The sequence below is a fragment of the Benincasa hispida genome, chromosome 8 (genome assembly GCF_027475165.1).
Source record: "Benincasa hispida cultivar pf3 chromosome 8, pf3_genome.v1.1, whole genome shotgun sequence".
Taxonomy (NCBI): domain Eukaryota; kingdom Viridiplantae; phylum Streptophyta; class Magnoliopsida; order Cucurbitales; family Cucurbitaceae; genus Benincasa; species Benincasa hispida.
This window is the reverse complement of record NC_143485.1, coordinates 16,543,345-16,565,093: the sequence shown is the minus strand read 5'-3', so window position 1 is coordinate 16,565,093 and position 21,749 is coordinate 16,543,345. Positions and strand designations below refer to the sequence as shown.

Here is a 21,749-nt window from a genome sequence, read left to right as displayed (position 1 = left end):
AATGCACCGAGCACGTTTTAGAGGTGCATGATGGCTATCTTCTCCAAGTATTTTAAGGATTCAACGGAAATTTTTATGGACGACTTCTCGATTTACGGGCAATCATATGAAGTCTGTCTGAACAACTTGAAGAACATATTAAGAAGATGCGAAGAGACAAATCTTGTGCTGAATTGGGAGAAGTGCCACTTTATAGTGAACGAAGGTATTGTGCTTAAGCATAAGGTTTCCAAGGAAGGGCTAGAGGTGGATAAAGCGAAAATTGAGGCCACTGAAAAGCTTCCACCTCCAGCAAATGTGAAGGCTGTAAGGAGTTTCCTGGGACATGCAAGATTCTACCGTCGTTTTTAGGAAGGACTTTCCAAAAATAGCTCGACCATTGAGTGCATTGCTAGAGGCTGACAGAACTTTTGACTTTGATACATAGTGCCTCAACACATTCAAAATACTAAAGAATGCATTAATTACCGTGCCTGTTTTGATCGCACCTGACTGGACAAAGCCATTTGAGCTAATGTACGATGTTAGCGGTTATGCGATGGGGGCAGTGCTAGCACAGAAGAAAAAGACAATGCTACACCCCATCGCATATACAAGTAGAACATTGAACCCTGCCTAAGAAAATTACACTACCACTGAGAATGAGCTTCTTGTGGTGATCTTTGCGCTTGAAAAATTCAGAGCTTATCTACTGGGATCCAAAGTGATAGTTCACCCTGACCACTCAGCAATCAAATATTTAATGACCAAGAAAGATGCAAAGCTGAGGCTAATCCTATGGGTGCTCCTCCTCCAAGAATTCAACATGGAAATAATTGACCGTAAAGGGACGGAGAACCAAGTTACAGACCACCTATCAAGATTATAGAATCTGGAATTAGACCACATTCAATCGGAGGTGAACTCAACCTTTCCAGATGAGCAGCTATTCAAACTTGAAGAATTACCATGGTACGCAGATGTTGTCAATTACCTAGTCTGTGAGTAATTTTTGGAAAATTACACAGCCCACCGAAAGAGGCGGCTTATGCATGAATGTAAATACTACTATTTGGACGAGCCAAATCTTTACAAGAAGGGGTCAGACCAGATCTTGCGACTATGTGTATCAGAGACTGCTTATCAGCGCATACTTTCCAAATGCCATGACTCATCTTATGGTGGACACTTCGGAGGTTAACGCACAACAGCTAAAGTGTTACAAAGTGGGTATTTTTGGCCGACTCTATTCAAGGATGCGCAAGACTATTCTTTGAAATGCGACAAGTGCCAACGCACAGGAAACATTTCATGGAAGAATGTGATGCTGATGAATATTATATTAGAATTGGAACTCTTCGATGTGTGGGGCGTAGACTTCATGGGGCCATTTCCACCATTAAATGGTGACAAGTACTTCTGTTGGCCGTCGATTATGTCTCCAAGTGGGTTGAAGCGGTATCATGCGTTGCAAACGATGTAACAATAGTCTCCAGATTTTTGCGAAGAAACATCTTCACCCATTTTGGCACCCCACGTGTCATAATAAGTGATGAAGGCTCCCACTTTGTCAATGGCGTCATGAACAAACTACTGCTCAAGTACAATATCCACCATAAGCTCGCCACAGCATATCATCGACAGAAAAATGGCCAAGCCAAGGTGTCTAATAGGGAAATCAAACTGATCCTAGAAAAGGTTGTGAATCCTTCATGCAAAGATTGGGCCATGAAGCTTGACGATGCATTGTAGGCATATAGGATCGCATATAAAACACCTATAGGCATGTCCCCGTATGTGCTAGTGTTTGGAAAGGCATGTCACTTACCACTGGAATTAAAGAACAAGGCACTATGGGTAGTGAAGAAGCTTAATTTTGATTTGAAGACTGCAAGGGAGGAAAGAAAACTTTAGTTGCTTGAGCTAGACAAATGGAGAATTCAAGCATATGAAAATGCCAAGATCTACAAGGAACGTGCAAAACGTTGGCATGACAAACGACTATGCGAAAAGAATATCCAAGTTGGACAGAAAGTCTTTCTATTCAACTCTAGGCTATGACTCTTTCCCGGAAAATTAAAGTCATGTTGGTCCCGACCATTTATAATTAAAGAAGTATTCCCGCACGATGCGGTTGAATTAACCAATGAAGAAGAGACCAGCGCATTCAAGGTCAATGGGCAAAGAGTTAAGATGCATCACGGAGGAGACTTGCATCGCGAGAAAACCTCCGTGGACCTGAGAAACTCTTGACTGAAGAAAAAATGAGCAATCCCTGCACTAATATATGATACAAACTCTTTATTTCATGAACTTACTTTACCCTTTTATACAAATACTACTCTTTAAAATTATCAACTCTATCTTTCATACTTTTTACACTATTAATATTTAGCAAATGATCGTAGTAAACGATTGCGGTGGAGCTATGCAATAAACTAAAAACAAGCGACCAATTCAATTAAACCATCGCAATCGAGGAATCGGCCCACTATAAGCAAGGATGCGATCACAAAAGATGCGGGAAACAAAGCAAATTTGGGGGTTGTATCTTTCTTTGACTCTTTTATTCCAATTTTGCACTTCATTGCATCTCACTTTAATATTGCTAAATTTTATTATTGCATCCTCTTTAGTCTAACACAATCATTAAATTTTGATTACTTTATTTAGTCACCGCATTCGTCCCCGTACCAATTATGATTTCAATGATGAAACTCATGCCTTTATTTCTCATCGCATGTACTATAATCAACTTAGTTTCAAGATAGTCAATTCATGAAACATTTCTAAAAGTTAGCGGTACACCAATTTTCTTTCAAAAATTTTTTTATGAGATTTCCTAAGAGCATCGCATGAGTTATTTTAGTCTATCAGCAATGAGGACATTGCTGTGTATAAATTTGGGGGTGCTAGTATTTGTTTTCAACCTTGCTACTTTTAGAAATTTCAACTTAAAAAAAAATCATAACATTGAGATCGGATCCTACTCGTAGTTGGATGTCCGCATGACACCCATGGGGCCAAGCCAAAACAAAGGTAGGAATCATGATCAACGCATAAATGGGCATGAGTTTAGACTGAGAAAGAGCACCTTGCTCGTAGTTGGATGCTCACATGACAGCCGTGGAAGCCAAATTGAAGGCTAGGCACTTGGATCAGTGCAAGGTCATAAAAAGAATATCTAAACCGGGCAAGGAAGAAGGTGCAGACTTGGTCAACCCTGTTCAGAACAACGTTGCTAACAAAGGGTATCCCTTACCACCCTTCTTCTTCGTCCACTTTCTGGTGCCGGAGGAAGAAGGTGTAGAATTAGTTCTAGAGGTCAGACCTTTGTGGAACTTTTTTTATGATGAAGCAACATTTGCTTCACTGCTCTTCTCTTTGCTTTACAACTAAGATTGGAAAGTCTACAACTCGTTGAGTAGAGTTGTAAGGTTGTAGTCAACCCTGTTCAGAACAACGTTGCTAACAAAGTGAAGGAAGCTTTCTGGCAAGGATTCAAGAGTAATGCTAACCTGGTTGGCCTCATCGATGCTAGACCCATTCATCTCAGCCATGTTAAAGTGGATCATCATATTGAGAACATGTTCCCAAACAGATGACCCTTCTTTCATTCGTGAGTTGAAAATGTACTTAAGAGCGTCGTGCCTGAGTTGCACGGACGGTTGTCCAAACATTCCCCTAAGGGACTTTATGATCTCGCGTGCAGTGATCATGAGCTCATGTTTCTTGGCCAAAACTTTATTAAGGCTGGCCAAGATGTGCACTCGGGCCTTCTCGTTTGCCCTTGTCCATCGCTCATACGCTTCTCGAACTTTTCGAGCAGTGATAAGAGGTGGAATAGAAGGACACTCGCCCATAAGGACGAAGCGGAGATCATCGATGGTCAAAATCGTGTTAATGGCGTTTTTCCAACTAGCGTAATTTTCGCCAATTAGTTTATCAGCGGTAAGAAAACTAAGTGTAGTGGTAGCCATAAATAAATTGCTGAAAAGTGAACAAACTTAATTAAGTCTACTTGCATTAAACAATTTTTAGAAAACCAATCAAGTTTTAGCAAAATAGTCTAGTGTACTCTAAGTGACATCTATTTTTCAATGATGCTTCAGTGAGGTAGGACAAAAGTCACCGTAGGGTGTATTTTATGATGTGGAATTATGGATGATATGCGATGGTGAAATTGCGTTGAGCACTCAAGTTTCCTCAGTGAAATCCAAGTGTAAATTCCACTAAGTTTCCTGGTAAGTCCAGGGTCGAACTCAGGGACTTGTGAAAAAAGGTTGCGTTGGTAATTTTTATGAAACTTTGCGGTAACCGGATAAATAAATAAATTGTTGGGATTTTTGTTTGCGGTGATGAAAAAATAAATAAATGTAACTGAGTTTGAAAAGAGTAGATTAAACGGGAAATGCGATGAGTATCCGTTGAACGGGTTGAGAAAAGTTTCGGCTAACACGCAGTTTTTCTGGATCACGAGGAAAATCCCCGGATTACAAGGATCATCCCCGGATAGCTTGAATTTCTGCTCATTGGCTTTTATTTATAGAGCTTGGGTCGCCGACAGCATTAATTGGACTGCTCTAAGTTTGACATTCGGCACGTTAGTCCTTTTCTGAACCTCTGCCACTAACGGCGTGGTAGGTGAAATGTCCGTATCATCTTATGGTTTTTCTCGAGGTAGATGCGTTGATGCGTTCATTCCACAAACCTTGCGCTGATCCCATTAGTATGCGTTGTCATATAGCCGCAATCATTCAATGACGCATTCGCTTAATACCGCAACTCTACATGATGATCGCAATCGCTTGACGAGTGCAACTCCCATGCGATGGATGCATACGGCTGATTACCGCTACATCCATGCGTTGATCGATGCATTTGCCTTTGCAATGGAGAGTTTCTCTGCATGCGGTCATCTATGCAGTGATCTGGATTCCACGTTTGCGTCCATTTCCTGTTTTAGCTACAAAAATAGAACATTAAACCCATAATAACGCAAAATAACGGGTTAGTTGAGATTCAACATGCTGATCGATGCAAGCTCATTTTTTCGTGAATTCCTATCATGATTGCTGCATATTCTGCCTAACAACCTTCATAATTCTAAGTAAAAGGCCTAAGATGACATGCATTTCTGCATGTCATCAATATGCGATGACGCAAGGCGAAAATTGCGATCATAGGAAATCATTAGTTGAGCGCAGCATCACCGCAAGGCTTTGCGGTGATCGTGTTTGCAAATATTCGCCCGAGAAGGATCACAGCAACTTGGTCAACATAACATGGTGATCGCATCTAGGTGAAAGGCTAATTAATCGCGATGAGACAAAAAGCTGATGACAGTCGAATCCGAATTAAGTTGACAGCCGATAACGATCACAAGTACATTTAGCTTTTCGGTGAAAATTATTCAACGCATCAGTCAGGAATTAAAGCCATCCCATCTGTACAATCATGAGAGAGAAGCTGCCTTTCACCCTGGATGCTCTATAAATACCAAGAGCATCCTTCAAAAAAGGGGTTAACCAGTTCAACAGTTCGAAATTTCATACTTCAGTTCGCTCGTCTTTGTGCATAGTTTTCCTTTCGTTTTAAGGCGGAGAAGGAGAAGAGTGGTAATGCCAGAGATCGCTCAAGGAAACTCGAGAGAGAACTTGAGGTGAAGAAGCAAAGAACGGGCCGACTTTCACGAGAGCGAGATTATCTTTTTAGCACGAATAGAAAATAGTGTAAAAGCCTGGGCAGCAAGAGATTGCTACCAGGCCCTTTATTCTATACTTGCATTGTTATTTTGTACTTCATCTTCTTATTTATACAATGGAAGTTCTATTTCTATATCTGTTCACTCTCTTACCACGCATGAGTAGCTAAACTAGTCGAATGGGTTGAGAAAAACTAAGCTAACATGACCTAAGAAGTTCATTGCTTGCGATTGTCTTGTTTTATGTTGTGCCAAATACCCTTTAGATCTACTCGAGAGAGAGTATAAAGAAAGAACCTAATGACTCGAGAGAGCTAGGTAGGAAATCTGGACTCGAGAGAGCAAGATTAGAACTGCATAAACAAAAGATAGGGACTTAGAGATAAGCTCTGTTTTTCAACCTGCATCACATGCATCCTAGAGATGGGAATGATATGTGGTCGCCTTATTTGTGTGTGTGTCATTTCTTCATCGCATAAATAAGAATAGAGGCTTATGTGTAGGTCCTATAGATTTAGCACATATATCGCATGCGTTCTAGCCTTAGAAGTTGTGGCATTCGCACCGAGAGGTGGTTTACTGTTGTATTCATGTTGCATGATCGCATAGAATGAATGCATCCTAGGAAGTGTTAGCCGAAACTTTTCTCAACCCGTTCACCGCATACTCATCGCATTTCCCGTTTATCAAATATTTTCAAACTCCACCGCATTTGTTATTTTTCTCATTAATGCAATCAACAACAAATCAACAATTTATTTATTTGGTTACCGCAAGGTTTTCATTAAAAATTACCAATACAACCTATTTTGACAAGTCCCTGAGTTCGACCCTGGACTTACCAGGAAACTCAGTGGAATTTACACTTGGATTCTGCTGAGGAAACTTGAGTGCACAACGCAATTTCATCAACGTATATCACCCACATTTCCACTTCATAAAATCATGCATCAAGTTTTTGGCACCGTTGTCGGGGACTTCGACAAAATAGAGTGCTAACGGTAATTTTTTGATTTCTTTGTAGACTCTCAATCTCTGACAAATTATGACCCAGAGATTGAGAGAACGTTTAGACGGAGACTAAGAGACCGCCAACAACAACCACAATCAGATAAAGAAGAGATGGCGGAGAAGTCTGGAAATGGAGCACCAAACGATAACAATGTCATGGCGAATCCAATCCTATTGGCAAACGATCGCAATAGACCCATTAGGGACTATGCATCATCAAACCTCTATGATTTCTCTCTAGGAATCATGAGGCTTGCCCTCGATGGAAGCAGATTCGAGATGAAACCAGTGATGCTGCAGATGATCCAGACTGCAGGACAATTTGGAGGAAGGCGTGGCGAGGACCCGCACGCCCAACTCTGAACCTTTATTGAAATTTGCAATACTTTTTTGTTCCCGAACATCGCTGCCGAAGAAGTTCGACTAACTTTGTTCCCATTTTCTCTCTGTGATAAGGCTAGGAAATGGGCATATTCTATCGAGCCGGGAGAGATCACATCATGGGAACAGGTCGTGGAGAAGTTTATGAAGAAATATTTTCCACCTCTTGAGAATGCCAGACGAAGGAAACTAATTACAAATTTTAAACAAGACATGGACGAATCGCTCAGCAATGCCTGGGCGAGGTTTAAAAGGTTGGTCAGGGATTGTCCACACAATGATTTGTCAGACTGCCTTTAGATGGAAACATTTTATCATGGTTTGAATCCTGCTTCGCAGACCGCTGCCAATGCGGCAGTTGTTAGTGGTCTGCTTGATAAAACGTATGACGAGGCGAAGAATATCTTGGATCGCATCTCCAAGAACCATGAAGATTGAAGAGAAAGTGACCAGAGATTGAGACTCAAAGATAATGACGCAAGTAATGGTGCTATTACTTCACTACAAAATCAGATGACCGCAATGATGAACTTAATCCAGGGAATTGCGATCAGCAGCCCAACACCGCAAAAAGGGTAAATCAACGCAATCAATCAAAAAACCGCAAGGTGTGTGACTTGCGGTGGTGGGCATGTGATGGAAGATTGCCCGCAAAATCCACAATCTATTTACTTTGTAAAAAATAACCCATTTTCGAACACCTACAACCTCGGGTGGAGAAACTACCCCAATTTTGCTTGGAAGAATTAGCAACAGAATTTTCAACCCGTGGCGCAGAAAGAAGGTGATGTGGAATTATGGATGATATGCAATGGTGAAATTGCGTTGAGCACTTAAGTTTCCTCAGTGGAATCCAAGTGTAAATTCCACTGAGTTTCCTGGTAAGTCTAGGGTCGAACTCAGGGACTTGTGAAAACAGGTTGCGTTGGTAATTTTTATGAAACTTTGCGGTAACCGAATAAATAAATAAATTTTTGGGATTGTTGTTTGCGGTGATGAAAAAATAAATAAATGCGGCGGAGTTTGAAAAGAGTAAATTAAACGGGAAATGCGATGAGTATGCGGTGAACGGGTTTAGAAAAGTTTCAGCTAACACTTCCTAGGATGTGTTCATGCTATGCGATCATGCAACATGCATACAACAGTAAACCACCTCTCGGTGCGAATGCCACGACTTCTAAGGCTAGAATGTATGCGATATATGTGATAAGTCTATAGGACCTACACATAAGCCTCTATTCTTATTTATGCGATGATAAAATAACACACACACAAATAAGGCAACCAGATAATATCATTCCCATCTCTAGGATGCATGCGATGCAGGTTGACAAACAGAGCTTATCTCTAAGTCCTTATCTCTTGTTTATGCAGTTCTAATCTTACTTTCTTGAGTCCAAATTCTAACCTAGCTCTCTCGAGTCATTAGGTTCTTTCTTTAGACTCTCTCTCGAGTAGCTCTAAAGGGGTGTTGGGCACAACATAAAACAAGATAATCGCAAGCAATGAACTTCCTAGGTCATGTTAGCTTAGTTCTTCTCAACCCATTCGACTAGTTTAGCTACTCATGCATGCCAAGAGAGTGAACAGATGTAGAATAAGAACTTCCATTGTATAAATACAAAAATGAAGTACAAAATAATAATGCAAGTATAAATAAAGGGCTTGGTAGTAATCTCTTGCTGCCCAGGCTTTTACACTGTTTTTCTACTCGTGTTCAAAAGATAATCTCGCTCTCGCGAGAGTCGGCCTGCTCTCTGCTTCTACGCCTCAATGTTCTCTCTCGAGTTGCCCTGAGCGATTTCCGGTGTCTTTACTCTTCTCTTGCTTCGCCTTAAAATAAAAAGGGAAAACTATGGACAAAGACGAGCTGAGATCTTAAATTCGTAAACAGGTGAACTTGTTAACAACTGAACCCCTTTTCTGAAGGATGCCTTTGGTATTTATAGAACTTCCAAGATGAAAGGTGGCTTCTCTCTCATGATTGTACAGATGGGACGACTTTAATTCTTGGCTGGTGCGCCAAATATTTGTCACCGAAAAGCTGAATGTACTTGTTTGTTAGCGGCTGTCAACTTAATTCGGATTCGATTATCATCAGCTTTCTATCCCATCGTGATTAATTATGTCTTTCACCCAAATGTGGCCACCATGTTGCGCCGACCAAGTTACGGCAATCCTTCTTGGGTAAATGTTTGCGAACACAATCACCGCAAAGCCTTGCAGTGATGCTGCATTCGACCAATGATTTCCTATGATCACAATTTCCGCCTTGCATCAATGCATTTTCTGCACAAAAATACAAAAATCAACTGTTCCTATGCGATGAATGCATGTGGCCGCAATATAATAAACTTAATGCTTTTTGGACGCAATTTAACATATTTTATCAACGCAAGCCAACATTGTTTAAGAACTTAGCACTATGATAACGTGTATTTCTGCTCGTTATCAGTGATCAAGTGCTCCTTCATTTAAATGAGACAATCTCAACCATTAGACAAAAACAACTCCTTGTAGCTGAATCTAATAGTCACCATTGTTCGATTCAGATTTTGTTAACATTCTTAACAATTTTGTGTAAGTATAACCCTTCATTTTAGGTCATAGAATCCTGCCTTAATGAGCCAACCTTAGGGAAAAGCCGATTAGGATAAAAGACTAAAGCAACCCTATCCATTTCTAGAGATCAAATAAATATTTGTGCAAAACTGCCATACATTAGGGGGACAAAGAGTCCACGAGACAATGCACAAAAACTTTATCCAACCTAATGAGAGAGACCGAGGGGTATGTTGTCACACGTCCCACTCCCACTTACTATGAACATTCTCTCCATTCACCTTAGTATTGACCTACCCAAATGCCACCCATAGGGGGACACCCTTGGTGCCTCGAGGCTGAGGATAGATCTCACGGTGTAAACTATTAGGGAGAAATGTGTAGAGGTTAAAGTAAAATATCATATACCCCATTTACCCCCCACTGAATGTTCTACCTAGAATTCATTAACTGGTCTGTAGTATAAGGATAAAGGAGAGATACCTTATCCTGGTGACACTACAGAAACGACCCGCTTTGTAGATGTTACAAGTGTTGTAAAGTGCTACAAATGGTCTGATCCTGACCATTCATGTTGAGACATGCAAGCGGAGGGTATCCTATATAAAGAGTTTGTATATGTAACAACTCAACCCCTTAGGACTTAAGTTAGGCCGTTACTAAATACATGCATGCATGGAACTCAAAACGACACTCAGTTATGGCGAAATAAATGTTAATTAAATAAGATAAATTCAAAAGACTTTCATTAAATTCAAATACTAAAACAATGATAGGGTACCCATAAATCATAAAGGACAATAAATAAGTCTGAAAAACAATTCTTAAAAGTAAGTTTTTAACATCAAAACTAAAAGTTAATAGAAACATGAAAAGAACTTTAAATCTCATGATGTGGAAGCGTAAAAACTAGTCCTAGTGGCTCGATCACAAATTCTGCTTGTCCATCGCCGATGCATCTCTACCCTTACCTGAAACAACAACAAGAGAAAGAATGAGTATAAAACACTCAGTAAGCCCACTATTGGGTCAGGCTGGGCATCTATGTCCTCTAGATGCCCACCTCTGGTGAAACATATACTGCTCTAGTCCTTATGGGACACATATGCACATGAAACAAGAAGAAAATCGAGTCCTATCCTACTGTTGTTAAGTATGCCCACTACCTCTAGTGAATCTCGGAGGAGACACAAACTGGTGGATCTAGAAAGAAACACAAAATGGTGGATCCCGAAGGAAACACGAACTGGTGAATCCCGAAGGAAACACAAACTGGTGAATCTCGAAGGAAACACGAACTAGTAAATCCCGAAGGAAACACAAATTGGTGAATCTCGAAGGAAACACAAAATCTAATGGGCATCTAACTAATCAGTAAAGACATTTGCATAGTCTCAACATCATAATCATCGCTATACGGATCTATGACATACATATAAATCTCAACATCATGGCTCTACAACATACACATATACCTCAACATTATAATTCTACAATATACATGTATACCTCAACATCATCAGATCAAATACAACCATGGAAGCACATACCATCTCATACTAGCGTTCAAGTGTCTATTTGCATAAATAAATAATTCGGATCTCGTAACAGAACATACTTTAATCATGTTATACTATCAATCTTTCATGCTGTCATTCTGCCATAACCTTCCTTTAACATGCTAGCATACATCTAATGCCTGGCCCGTGGGCAGTTCCAGTAGTAAGATTACTTACCTCTAATCGCAAACTCTAGAAACTAGAAGCTCAACCTCTTCCTTGCCCAATGGAACCTTGAATCAAACAAGCATGCAAAACAACTTTAATCCTTGTTGGTTGTTGTTTGAAATTTGGAGCCATTAAGAAGTGGGTAACTCAAATCTAATGTCGAAATAGAATAGGGAACTGTCGAACAATTGTCAAAAAGGGAAAAAACGTTGTTGTTAGGGTGTTTTGCTCATGCGAGATGCTGCTTAAGTTTCTAGAAGTCGAAAGTGTGGTGGCCATTGAAGTTGTATGTTGCAGCATCAGAGGACATTGGTTGGAGATCATGGACATTACCATTGTTCATTGGAAGGAGAAAATGAATAGATGGGAGGTGGGGTTTGATTTAAAAAAAACAACAATAATAATAATAATAATAATAATAATAATAATAATAATAATAATAATAATAAAACAAAAAAAGAAATAAATATAATTACATTTCATTCCTTTCCGTTTAACTATTAAATTCCATTACATTTAATTCCTTTCCGTTTTACTATTAAATTCCTTTCCGTTTCAAAAGAAAATTAATTCCTGCCATTAATTTTTTAATTTGAATAATTTCACGCCAACAATCAAATTCCTGCACTTACACTTGAAGTCCAAAATTTCAAAAATGCCCTCCAACTAATAACAATTACTGAGATTCCAAATAATAAAGTTACTGAAATTACATTATTACTAAAAAATGTGCAGGGTATTACAGTATAAGACCAGAACACGAGATGATTAGTCTCTTTATATAACACCGTTGATAATTGAGACTTACATTTCACTAGGATGACCATAGGTGACATAACCTTAATCCTGAGTGAGTTAGGAACTCCTACTCATGAAGGTGGTCCTTTGATTTGTATGGGCGACAGTGGCCAGATTGCCAACTCACAAACCCTACCATTTTGGGGATTCTTCTGATTGGGGAGCTAGGAATTCAGCTATACAAAACGGAATTCACTCCTTCCCTAAAGGAGGGGTAAGTAGATAAATTGCTCCTTTAAGCATGATTCCGGGTCTTGAACATAGTAGCCACACCCTCTCTTGAGAAGAGATGACTCAGTCATAGTAGAACTATGACTTATTGTTCATTAGAGGAATCGGTTGTACTTAAGGAGTTAGATGTAACTATAGGGACAAAACGGTAAATTGGTCCATCTGTACTTACGAGCGATTTTTGAAGGGTCATCACACTATTGACTGGTTATATCCAATGGACACAAAAATATATCTGTAGTGCGAAGAGTACAACTATCGGTCTTTAGTGGAGTGACCAATAGTTAATGGATGGTGGATCTCGTGGTTAAAGAGTTTAGTCAGTTATTCACGTACCGTTGGAGCTTCAAGCTATAAGTCCATAAGGTCTCCTTGGTAGCTCAATAGGTTCAAGTTGAGAATCAGATTTTTAGTTAGTTTGAAGTGTTCAAATTAACAAGAGGAAATTTAATTATATGTTTAATTCAATTATATGTGATACACTTGATTTGATATATTAGATACATTAATTGAAGGAATTAATATAAAAATGATTTATATTAAATACCATAACATAGAAAAAGTACTATGGTTTATATGTTTCATATGATGAAATATTAAAACTATAGGTTATAGATTTAATATGATAAGTTGGTTACCATATTTATTTATAATATATTAATTATATGATAATTATCTTTTTTCTTTAAAAACCGAATTGAGTGAGAGGTTTTTAAAACGATTATGGTAACTGTGAGATAAAAGGAAAGTCATTTTCCAAAAATCAGGTGATAATTCATTCGGATTGATCTCACAGAAAAGGGCTATCGAGTAAAATATTTTTACTAAACGATAGCATAGAGAGACTACATGATCAAGTTCCAAGTTTACTATGCGATAGTTACTCGTTTGCTCATTGCTACACGATCGAGTATCAAGTCTATATGATAGGCTTCTTCTTACTACACAATCGAGTATCTAGTCTATACGATAGACTTCATCCACCTCACACTTACTCGATCATCTACCTCCTTCATTCCACTATCCAAAGTCACACCGAGCCCACAACTCCTGGATTCTCATATCGAGAATACCAAGGTAACTCTTGTGGTGGTGTTCTAGTTCTGTTCGAGGTTCGAGGTTCGAGTTGGACTCGATAGTGATCGAGGATTCTTCAGTTCGTGTTGTTAGCTGTTCTGATCATTGCATTTGAGTTCGTGTGGTCTTGAACCAGTTGCTGAACAATCGAGGGATACTTAAAGAAAGGTTCTTTAAAGGTTAGCATACTCTATCTCTTGTCTATTCATTTAAAAGAACCGTGTTGTAATTTATAGTATATGCATAATCGTTTTCGTTTAGACTGTAATTGTTGTGTTCTTTCTCAATGGGATTTGGAACGATCTGCTTCCACTCACTGGATCTCTATGTTTAGATTTCCTTCAATTGGTATCAGAGCCAAGTTGTTATGATATTCCAAATTCCATTGTTGTATTGAACTTATTTTACAGTCTTGGTGGGTTTTAAGTTTGTTTTATAATGCATTTAAATGTTAAGTCTGCTTGTGGATGGATTGATGGATGTTTCGGGATAATGGCCTTTGGATTGATGGATGTTTCAGGATAATGGCCTTTGTTTTAAAGCTTTCTTTTCATTTCAAAGTTAATTTGTAAGGGTCCCTGCATTTTTAGGCATAATTAACTTGTTATCGAGTCTGTATTCAAAGTAATTGAAGTCTTGAGTTGTTTGTGATGAAGTTTCAAAGAAGCATGAAGATGTTGTTCTCATAGAGGAAGAAGAATACCAAGCGTTGGTCGTGTCATGTAGCCCAGGCTAAACGATCGTTTAGATTTGGCTAAACGATCGAGTAAAAAAGTTCTAACTCGATCGTGTAGCATTTACTAAACGATCGTATGGTTGATGCTACACGAACGAGTAAAGAGTTTACTCGATTGGTTTGCGTTGGCTACTCGATCGTATAAACAGGTAAACGATCATTGAGTATATAATACTCATTGCATGGTAGGCACGCGCACTAAACGATCGAGTAGGCCAACATGCTTCATTGCATAGTCACTGTCTACTCGATCACTCGGTACGTGATACTTGTCGCTTGCTCCTCGATTGTTTAGATGATCATGCTTTATCGCATAGTCAAAGGTACTCGATCGTTGCTACATGATCATGGTTACTCGACCATCACAAGGAAAAGTTACACGATCAGTGGAACGAGGATTCACTTGGGCGTTTCAAGACCTGATTCACTTGTTTGAACCGACCGACTCGATGGTTCAATGTAATAATTAGTTTTATTTTGGATTTTGAGGCATATTATCCTGGTACATCATTATTTTTTTTTTAATGTACATGAGATGTATGTTAGTTTATATGCCATAATGTATGACATATAGATTTAAAACCCATCTTAGGTTATGAATTTATTCATGCGTCATATATTATAAGTGTTATAATATAGTAGATAACATGATTAAATTACATTAAAGCATGTTCATGCATCATATAATATAAGAGTTATATTTATGCATGCATTACGCATATTCATGCATCTTCTTTATATTATAAGTGTTATAGTATAATAGTGTATGAGAGCATGTATGCTTGGTTCATTACTTTGTTATATAAAAGTTATATAAAAGTAGTAATGAATGAACAATGCATGGAGCATGATACTTAGGTTTATTTATAAGAGTTATAAATGTCTTGAGAATGTGTTGCTTCGTATTGTGGTTGATTTTGATTGTTTCATTTTTTATAAGAGTTATAATTAATAAAATTAGAATTAAAATTAATAACCAAGAGTTGCATGCAAACTTAGGTAGAATCATGTTTTAAAAGGGTTTTAAAATTTGATTGAGATAGACCTAAGTTCATGGCTCTAATGAGATTAGAAACCTAAGTTTAATCTTTTAAATTAGTTTAATGGGATTAAATTGATTTGAATAAAAGATTAAATTTGTAATAAATCTATCTATAAGGGACCTTTTATCTAAGGCAAGTTCTGGCTAGGTTGGGGTATTTAAGCTAATGAAAACGGAACACCCCTACCTGAGAACCTACCTGGAAAGGTGAATTAGATTGATTTTCTACAAGCATGCAATAGTTGATTATAAGTTCGTTAATGAAAGACATTTTAGCTTGAATTATTCGAGAAAGTAGGCAAGCCAGCATTAATTTAGAAACACTTGGTACATCTAGAGATAGACGCACTAGTGTTTTATTGCATCCTATGACTAACGCATACATCCTAGAGATAGAGTATTGTATGACAGTTACGCTAATTTATATCTTTAAGCATGTGGAAAAATATGAATGTGAATGAATGAACAAGTCCATGTCCCCGGCAACGGCGCCATAAACTTGGTACACTATGAAAATGGATATTATGCTGAGTTATCTCTTGTGCACACTACGTCTGATTATATGCGTTGTTAATGATATGCTTGTAGTATGCTATAGAGTAATGCGTGTTACAAGTTTCCTTGCACTGAAACCAAGTATAATTCCAACGCAAGTTTCTTAGAATAATCCGAGGCCGAACACAGGGATTGTTTTTGTTAATGCGTTACTTTTGTGATACATGCGACCGGTTTAACAATGAATATAGAATTGGGTTTATACAGGAATATAAATTGTGATGAAATAAAATTGCGTTGATAAAATAAAGTTGCGTTGATAAAATAAAATCCTAAACTAATATGATACAAGATACAAGATACATGATACATGATACTGAGGTCGAGACTGACTGTGAAGTTATACAAAGAATTGTGGTATGCGATGGCAAGTCTTTATAAATGAAGCAAAAGGGGAAAGAGCAATAGTAAAACAACGCAAGTTTACCAATTGCGTTAAAGATACAACTAAGGTTCCGCTTTCCCTTGGTGTACACCTCTCGGTGATCGGCCGCGTTCCCATATCTCTATGGTGAAATAGGGATGAACATGATGAACGCAAGGTTGTTTCCATCTCTGGAAATACTTCTTGTTTTAGTTAACACATTCTTCCAGCCCTTTCTTGATAGGCGGAATAACATCTTCACTTCTGCTCTCACAGGTGAAGATGTTGTCGAGCATGCTTTAGCTAAACTTAATTATTTCCTTAACACAAATTAACTTACTCGTTTAATTCTTGCTAATTACCTAGGGAATTAGGAAAACATCATGGAGAAAATGGATTAGGGATGAACAGAAAGAGATAGAGAGATGATAATGGTAATGATCATAACATTCAATACTGAGATTAAGCGTTCGATACATGGTGTGAATGAAAGATTAGGAAGATGAATACAAGTGATGAAATAGAGATTAGAAAAAAATACAGAAAGAGTGTCAACGTCTTGACACAGATCCTGAACAGAGATTATGCTTTCCGGTGTGTGAAAATGGTGGAGAGGAAAGCTTCCCTCTCAGGCTTTCTTTCCCGATAGGAGTGACCTTTGCACAGAGCTTCAACTAAGGGGATTGGAAGGATTCTTTGCTCGGAGACTCACCTCTCGGCCTTGTCTCGTGGTTCTTCTTGGATCTACTCTGGACAGTCACTTCAGACCAATCTCTCTCTCAGAATCAATATATACACGTCTCTATGTATTCATGTATATTTTTCAGTGAATTTGCATAAGCTATTTATAGGCTAAGTTTGACTCTTTGAATGTGTGGTCCCCACTATATGGTTATGGTAGTACCTGAAATGGTGGAATGAGAAATTCCTTCTGTTACGCAATCAACCCGTCAGAAATGCACAACTGAAAGCTGTACACAAGTCAGAAACCTCCGCAATTGCGTTGCTCTTTACACTTTCGATCCATCGCCGCATGCAGTGTTATTTTTTATTACCACATGCGGTTGAAATTGCGTTGGTCACTAAGCTCTTGATTGATTGTCGCATGCGCCGTCATTGCGTTGATCATCTCTTCATTCTTGATCGATGGGCGCAATGCGACGTAGATGCGTTGTTCCTTTTATTGAGCCATGAGCGCATGCGGTAACTAATTTCCTGCAAAACAGAGATTGAAACATTCTCTTCTACCATTGCAATGGTGTTAGTGGGTGTATTGACGACATTTTATAATTTTCGCATTTCTTAGCCAATTTCTATACTATCGACGCAACTTTTCTTTCTTTTAGCCGCAATATCTAAATAAAACAGTATAAATAACTTATATTTCTACAAGTTATCAATGACATTCGCATTGAGAAGTGCCGAATAGAAATCTAATGCATAAACAGAGATAAGCTAGTCATTTCATCCGCATCATATACTTGTTCGTATACATCTAACTTAGATCGACACATATCCCCTACATTAAACTCCATTTTCACACGTCCCCTTGTTTTCTACTTGACCCTTTTGTATCTTCTTGCACGCACATAGCAGCTTAGTGTAAATAATTCATTTCTGTATTCACTTAGGATATTTCTACAACAGCTACAATGCAAGCTCTGCGTTAGCTTTAATCTGAATCCCTAAGTTCGACCCTGGACTTATTAGGAACTTGAGTTAGATTTATACTTGGATCTGATTTAGGAAAACTTGAACGCCTAGAGACGAGTGTCATGCGTCCCATTGCACATCACCAACGCATCACCAACGCATCACTAACGCATCAACGTACCATTCACATTTGCAATTATTTTTCCAATTACTTTATACAATACACTCCTAAGCCCGCATCACGAATTCAACGAACAAGTTTTTGGCGCCATTGCCGGAGATTCAGCAACAAAACTAACCAGAAATTTTTCTTGTATCTTTTGTAGGAAAACTACAGCTGAGGGAGTATTACGAGCTAAGCCGAAGCTTGTAAACGTTTATAAACAGGGAAAGCACTCCTAGACTTGTATATGACCCCGAAGTTGAAAGGACCTTCCGACGAATCATTGGTGTAGGTTAAGGCAACAACTACTCAGACAGCAAACCAGGCAACAACATATGACGTACGAACAAGCGAATCATAACTTAGCTCAACAGCTAGCCTACACTGGGCAAAATCCTATCATAATGGCAAATAGTAGTACACGTCCCATGCGGGAGTATGTGTCTCCTGTGTTGTATGATTTCTCACCAGGGATCATATATCCAACGCCATATGGGACAAGATTTGAGATGAAATCTATGATGTTACAAATGATTCAAACAGTTGGACAATTTGGGGGTGCTCAGGGAGAAGACCCTCACACGCTCACATGAAATGTTTCCTGGAGACGTGCAACTCGTTTGTGATTCCTGGGATCACTCTAGAAGCTATCAGGCTATCTTTATTCCCATATTCTATGCGTGACGACGCAAAGCAATGGGTAAGTTCTTTGAAGCCTGGGGAGATCACGACTTGGGAAAAGTTGGTGGAGAAATTCATGCAGAAATATTTCCCACCCATCACAAACACAAGGAGGCGGAGAGAGATAATGAACTTCGAGCAAGAAGAATTCAAAACCTTAAGTGCTGCATGGGATCGCTTTAAAGGACTAGTCTAATTGCCCCAATCATGGATTACCGTTAACCATCCAAATGGAGACCTTTTATGGTGGATTAAATAGAGCATCTCAAATGGCAGCCGACGCAGCTACAGCTGGCGGTATCGAGGAAAAATCTTATCATGAAGCTAAGGAAATACTGGACCGCATAGCCAAGCATAATATGGAATGGGTAGATGACAGTTACGATGCAAGAGTAGATAGGAGGAGACGATCTCAGAATGTGAATTCTATTGATTCTAACGCAATAGCCACGCTCTCTGCACAAGTAGTTACCATGACAAACCTTTTGTAGAATATGTCACTGGGAACGCATCACACTCGCAAAAGGTAAATCAGGTGGAATCATTCGTACAGCCCATGGTCAGTTGTGTGGGCTGTGGAGATCTTCATTCCTACACTGATTGCCCACAAAATCTGCAGTCGGTATGCTTTATTAAAAATAACCCATTCTGAAACACCTATAATCCCAGATGGAGGAACTATCCAAATTTCTCTTGGGCAGGTCATCAACAAGAGCAACACCAACTAGGGGTAAATCAGCAGTAAAGGCAAGGACCGTCGCCTGGATTCCAGCCGTCGTAGCAACCACACCAAAAATCCTTTAATAGAGGAAGTCATGCGTCGAGTTCAGTGTCTCTGCTTGAAAACCTCTTAAAGGAATATATTGCCCAGAACGATGCATTGCTAAAAAGCCAAACGTCATCCATCAGAAATCTGGAGATATAGGTGGGGCAGATTGCCACTGAGTTGAAGAATCGATAGCCAAGAGTCCTGCCCAACAATACTGAAACCCCAAGAAATAACAAGAGAAAAAAGCAATGTCATGCAGACATTGCGAAGTGGCAAACCTCTTGTAGAAAGAACCATAAACCCAAGAACCATTAATCCTTCAAAAGAGCTCAACACATGCCCGATGGCATTAGAAGATCAAGAACAGACGCCAGAATCCACAAGCCATTCGAAGCCAAGCACGTCTAATGCTAGAGAACCTACGGTGCAGCTGAACGCACCATTTCCTAGACGCTTGATGAAGAAGAATGATGAGCAGCAATTTAAGCATTTTCTTGAACTTCTGAGGCAACTGCATATTAATATTCCACTTGTAGAAGCCTTAGAACAAATGCTGAAGTATGTCAAATTCTTGAAGGATATTCTGACAAAAAAAAAAGGAGAATTAGCGAGACGAAATTAATTACTCTAACGCAGCAGTACAATGCATTAGTCAGCAACAGATTACCCAAAAAACAGAAGGACCCGGGAAGCTTCACAGTCCCCTGCTCAATCAGAAGGCTGGACGTAGGACATGCATTGTGTGATCTAGGAGCAAGCATCAACCTTATGCCACTCTCAATCTTTAAGAAATTGGGGATTGGTGAAGCACAGCCCACTTCTGTAACGCTTCAACTCACTGATAGGACGATCACATACCCTAAAGGAAAGATTGAGGATGTTCTGGTGAAAGTTGACAAATTCATATTCCCAGTGGATTTCATCATCCTTGATTATGAAGCAGACAAGGATGTACTAATCATTCTTGGACGACCATTTCTCGCCACTGAGAAAGTATTAATAGACGTGCACAAGGGAGAACTGACCATGCGCGTAGACAATCAGGAAGTGAAATTTAATGTGTTAAACACATTAAAGTTCCCAGATAATGAAGAATATCAACTTAACAAAATAGATTTGCCTGAAGAAGAAGCGACCCAAGTTTGTGAGGTCCTTGCGTTGGAAGAAAGCATAAAGAAGCTTGAGCCGCCAAGTCCGAGTGAGCGACAGACGAAGCCAACTTGTCCATCATTGGAAGAACCACCAGAACTAGAACTGAAACCTTTACCTAACCACCTTAAATATGCTTTCCTTGGATCAAACAACACCTTACCTATAATTATTTCAGTAAATCTTTCCGAGCCTAACGAATATTCTCTTTTGCAGATGTTGCAAGAACACATGTGGGCAATAGAATGGACACTAGCTGACATCCGTGGAATCAACCCATCTTACTACATGCACAAAATCAGGCTATAAGAGTGGAAGACTGGATCAATTGAGCCTCAACAAAGGCTAAATCCCATAATGAAGGAACTAGTCAAGAAAGAAATCATAAAGTAGTTGGACGCAGGAGTGATAGTCAACAGTAACAATGAGCTCATCCCTTCAAGGACTGTCACGAGTCAGCGCATCTGCATGGACTATAGGAAACTCAATGCGACAACCAAGAAAGACCACTTCCCATTTCCGTTCATTTCCCAGATGCTTGACCGACTGGCTAGAAAAGAATTTTATTGTTTTCTAGATGGATACTCCGGCTATAACCAAATTCTAATCGACCCAGAAGATCAGGAAAAGATGACATTCACTTGCCCCTTTGGAACGTTTGCGTTCAGACGTATGTCCTTTGGACTATGCAATGAACCTGGAACTTTCCAAAGATGCATGATGGTAATTTTCTCTGACTTCTTGGAACAGATCGTTGAAGTTTTTATGGATGATTTTTTCAGTTTTTGGAGACTCAATTCAATCGTGCTTAGATAACCTGAAGGCCATCCTCACTCGATGCAAGGAAACAAATCTTGTGTTAAATTGGGAAAAATGTCACTTTATGGTGACTGAAGGCATTGTTTTGGGCCACAAGCTATCTAAAGACGGGTTAGAAGTTGATGCGGCCAAAGTAGATGTCATAGTTAAACTTCCTCCGCCATCAAATGTAAAAGCTCTATGAAGTATTCTAGGACACACAGACTTCTACCGAAGGTTCGTAAAAGGATTTTCTCAAATTGTGCGACCTCTGAGCGCATTATTAGAAGCGAACCGACCCTACGAATTCAATGACGACTGTCGCGATGCATTAGAAACACTGAAGTATGTGTTGACTACAGCTCCGGT

General features: G+C 39.2%; 1 protein-coding gene across 1 annotated transcript; it reads left to right on the top strand.

Moving 5' to 3' along the window:
* Positions 1–19,776: 19,776 nt before the first annotated feature.
* Positions 19,777–20,891, top strand: LOC120083939 (uncharacterized). The gene is made up of 2 exons (XM_090316710.1): positions 19,777–19,991; positions 20,033–20,891. The coding sequence occupies exons 1-2, from the start codon at positions 19,777–19,779 to the stop codon at positions 20,889–20,891; spliced, it is 1,074 nt and encodes a 357-aa protein (XP_090172836.1).
* The last annotated feature ends 858 nt before the right edge of the window (positions 20,892–21,749 follow it).

Bases quoted from the DNA above. Each gene is read 5' to 3' on its own strand.
- LOC120083939 (XM_090316710.1), top strand. From the start codon at position 19,777: ATGGCATTAGAAGATCAAGAACAGACGCCAGAATCCACAAGCCATTCG. The intron at 19,992-20,032 runs GTATGTCAAATT...CAAAAAAAAAAG, and splicing joins GCCTTAGAACAAATGCTGAA to GAGAATTAGCGAGACGAAAT.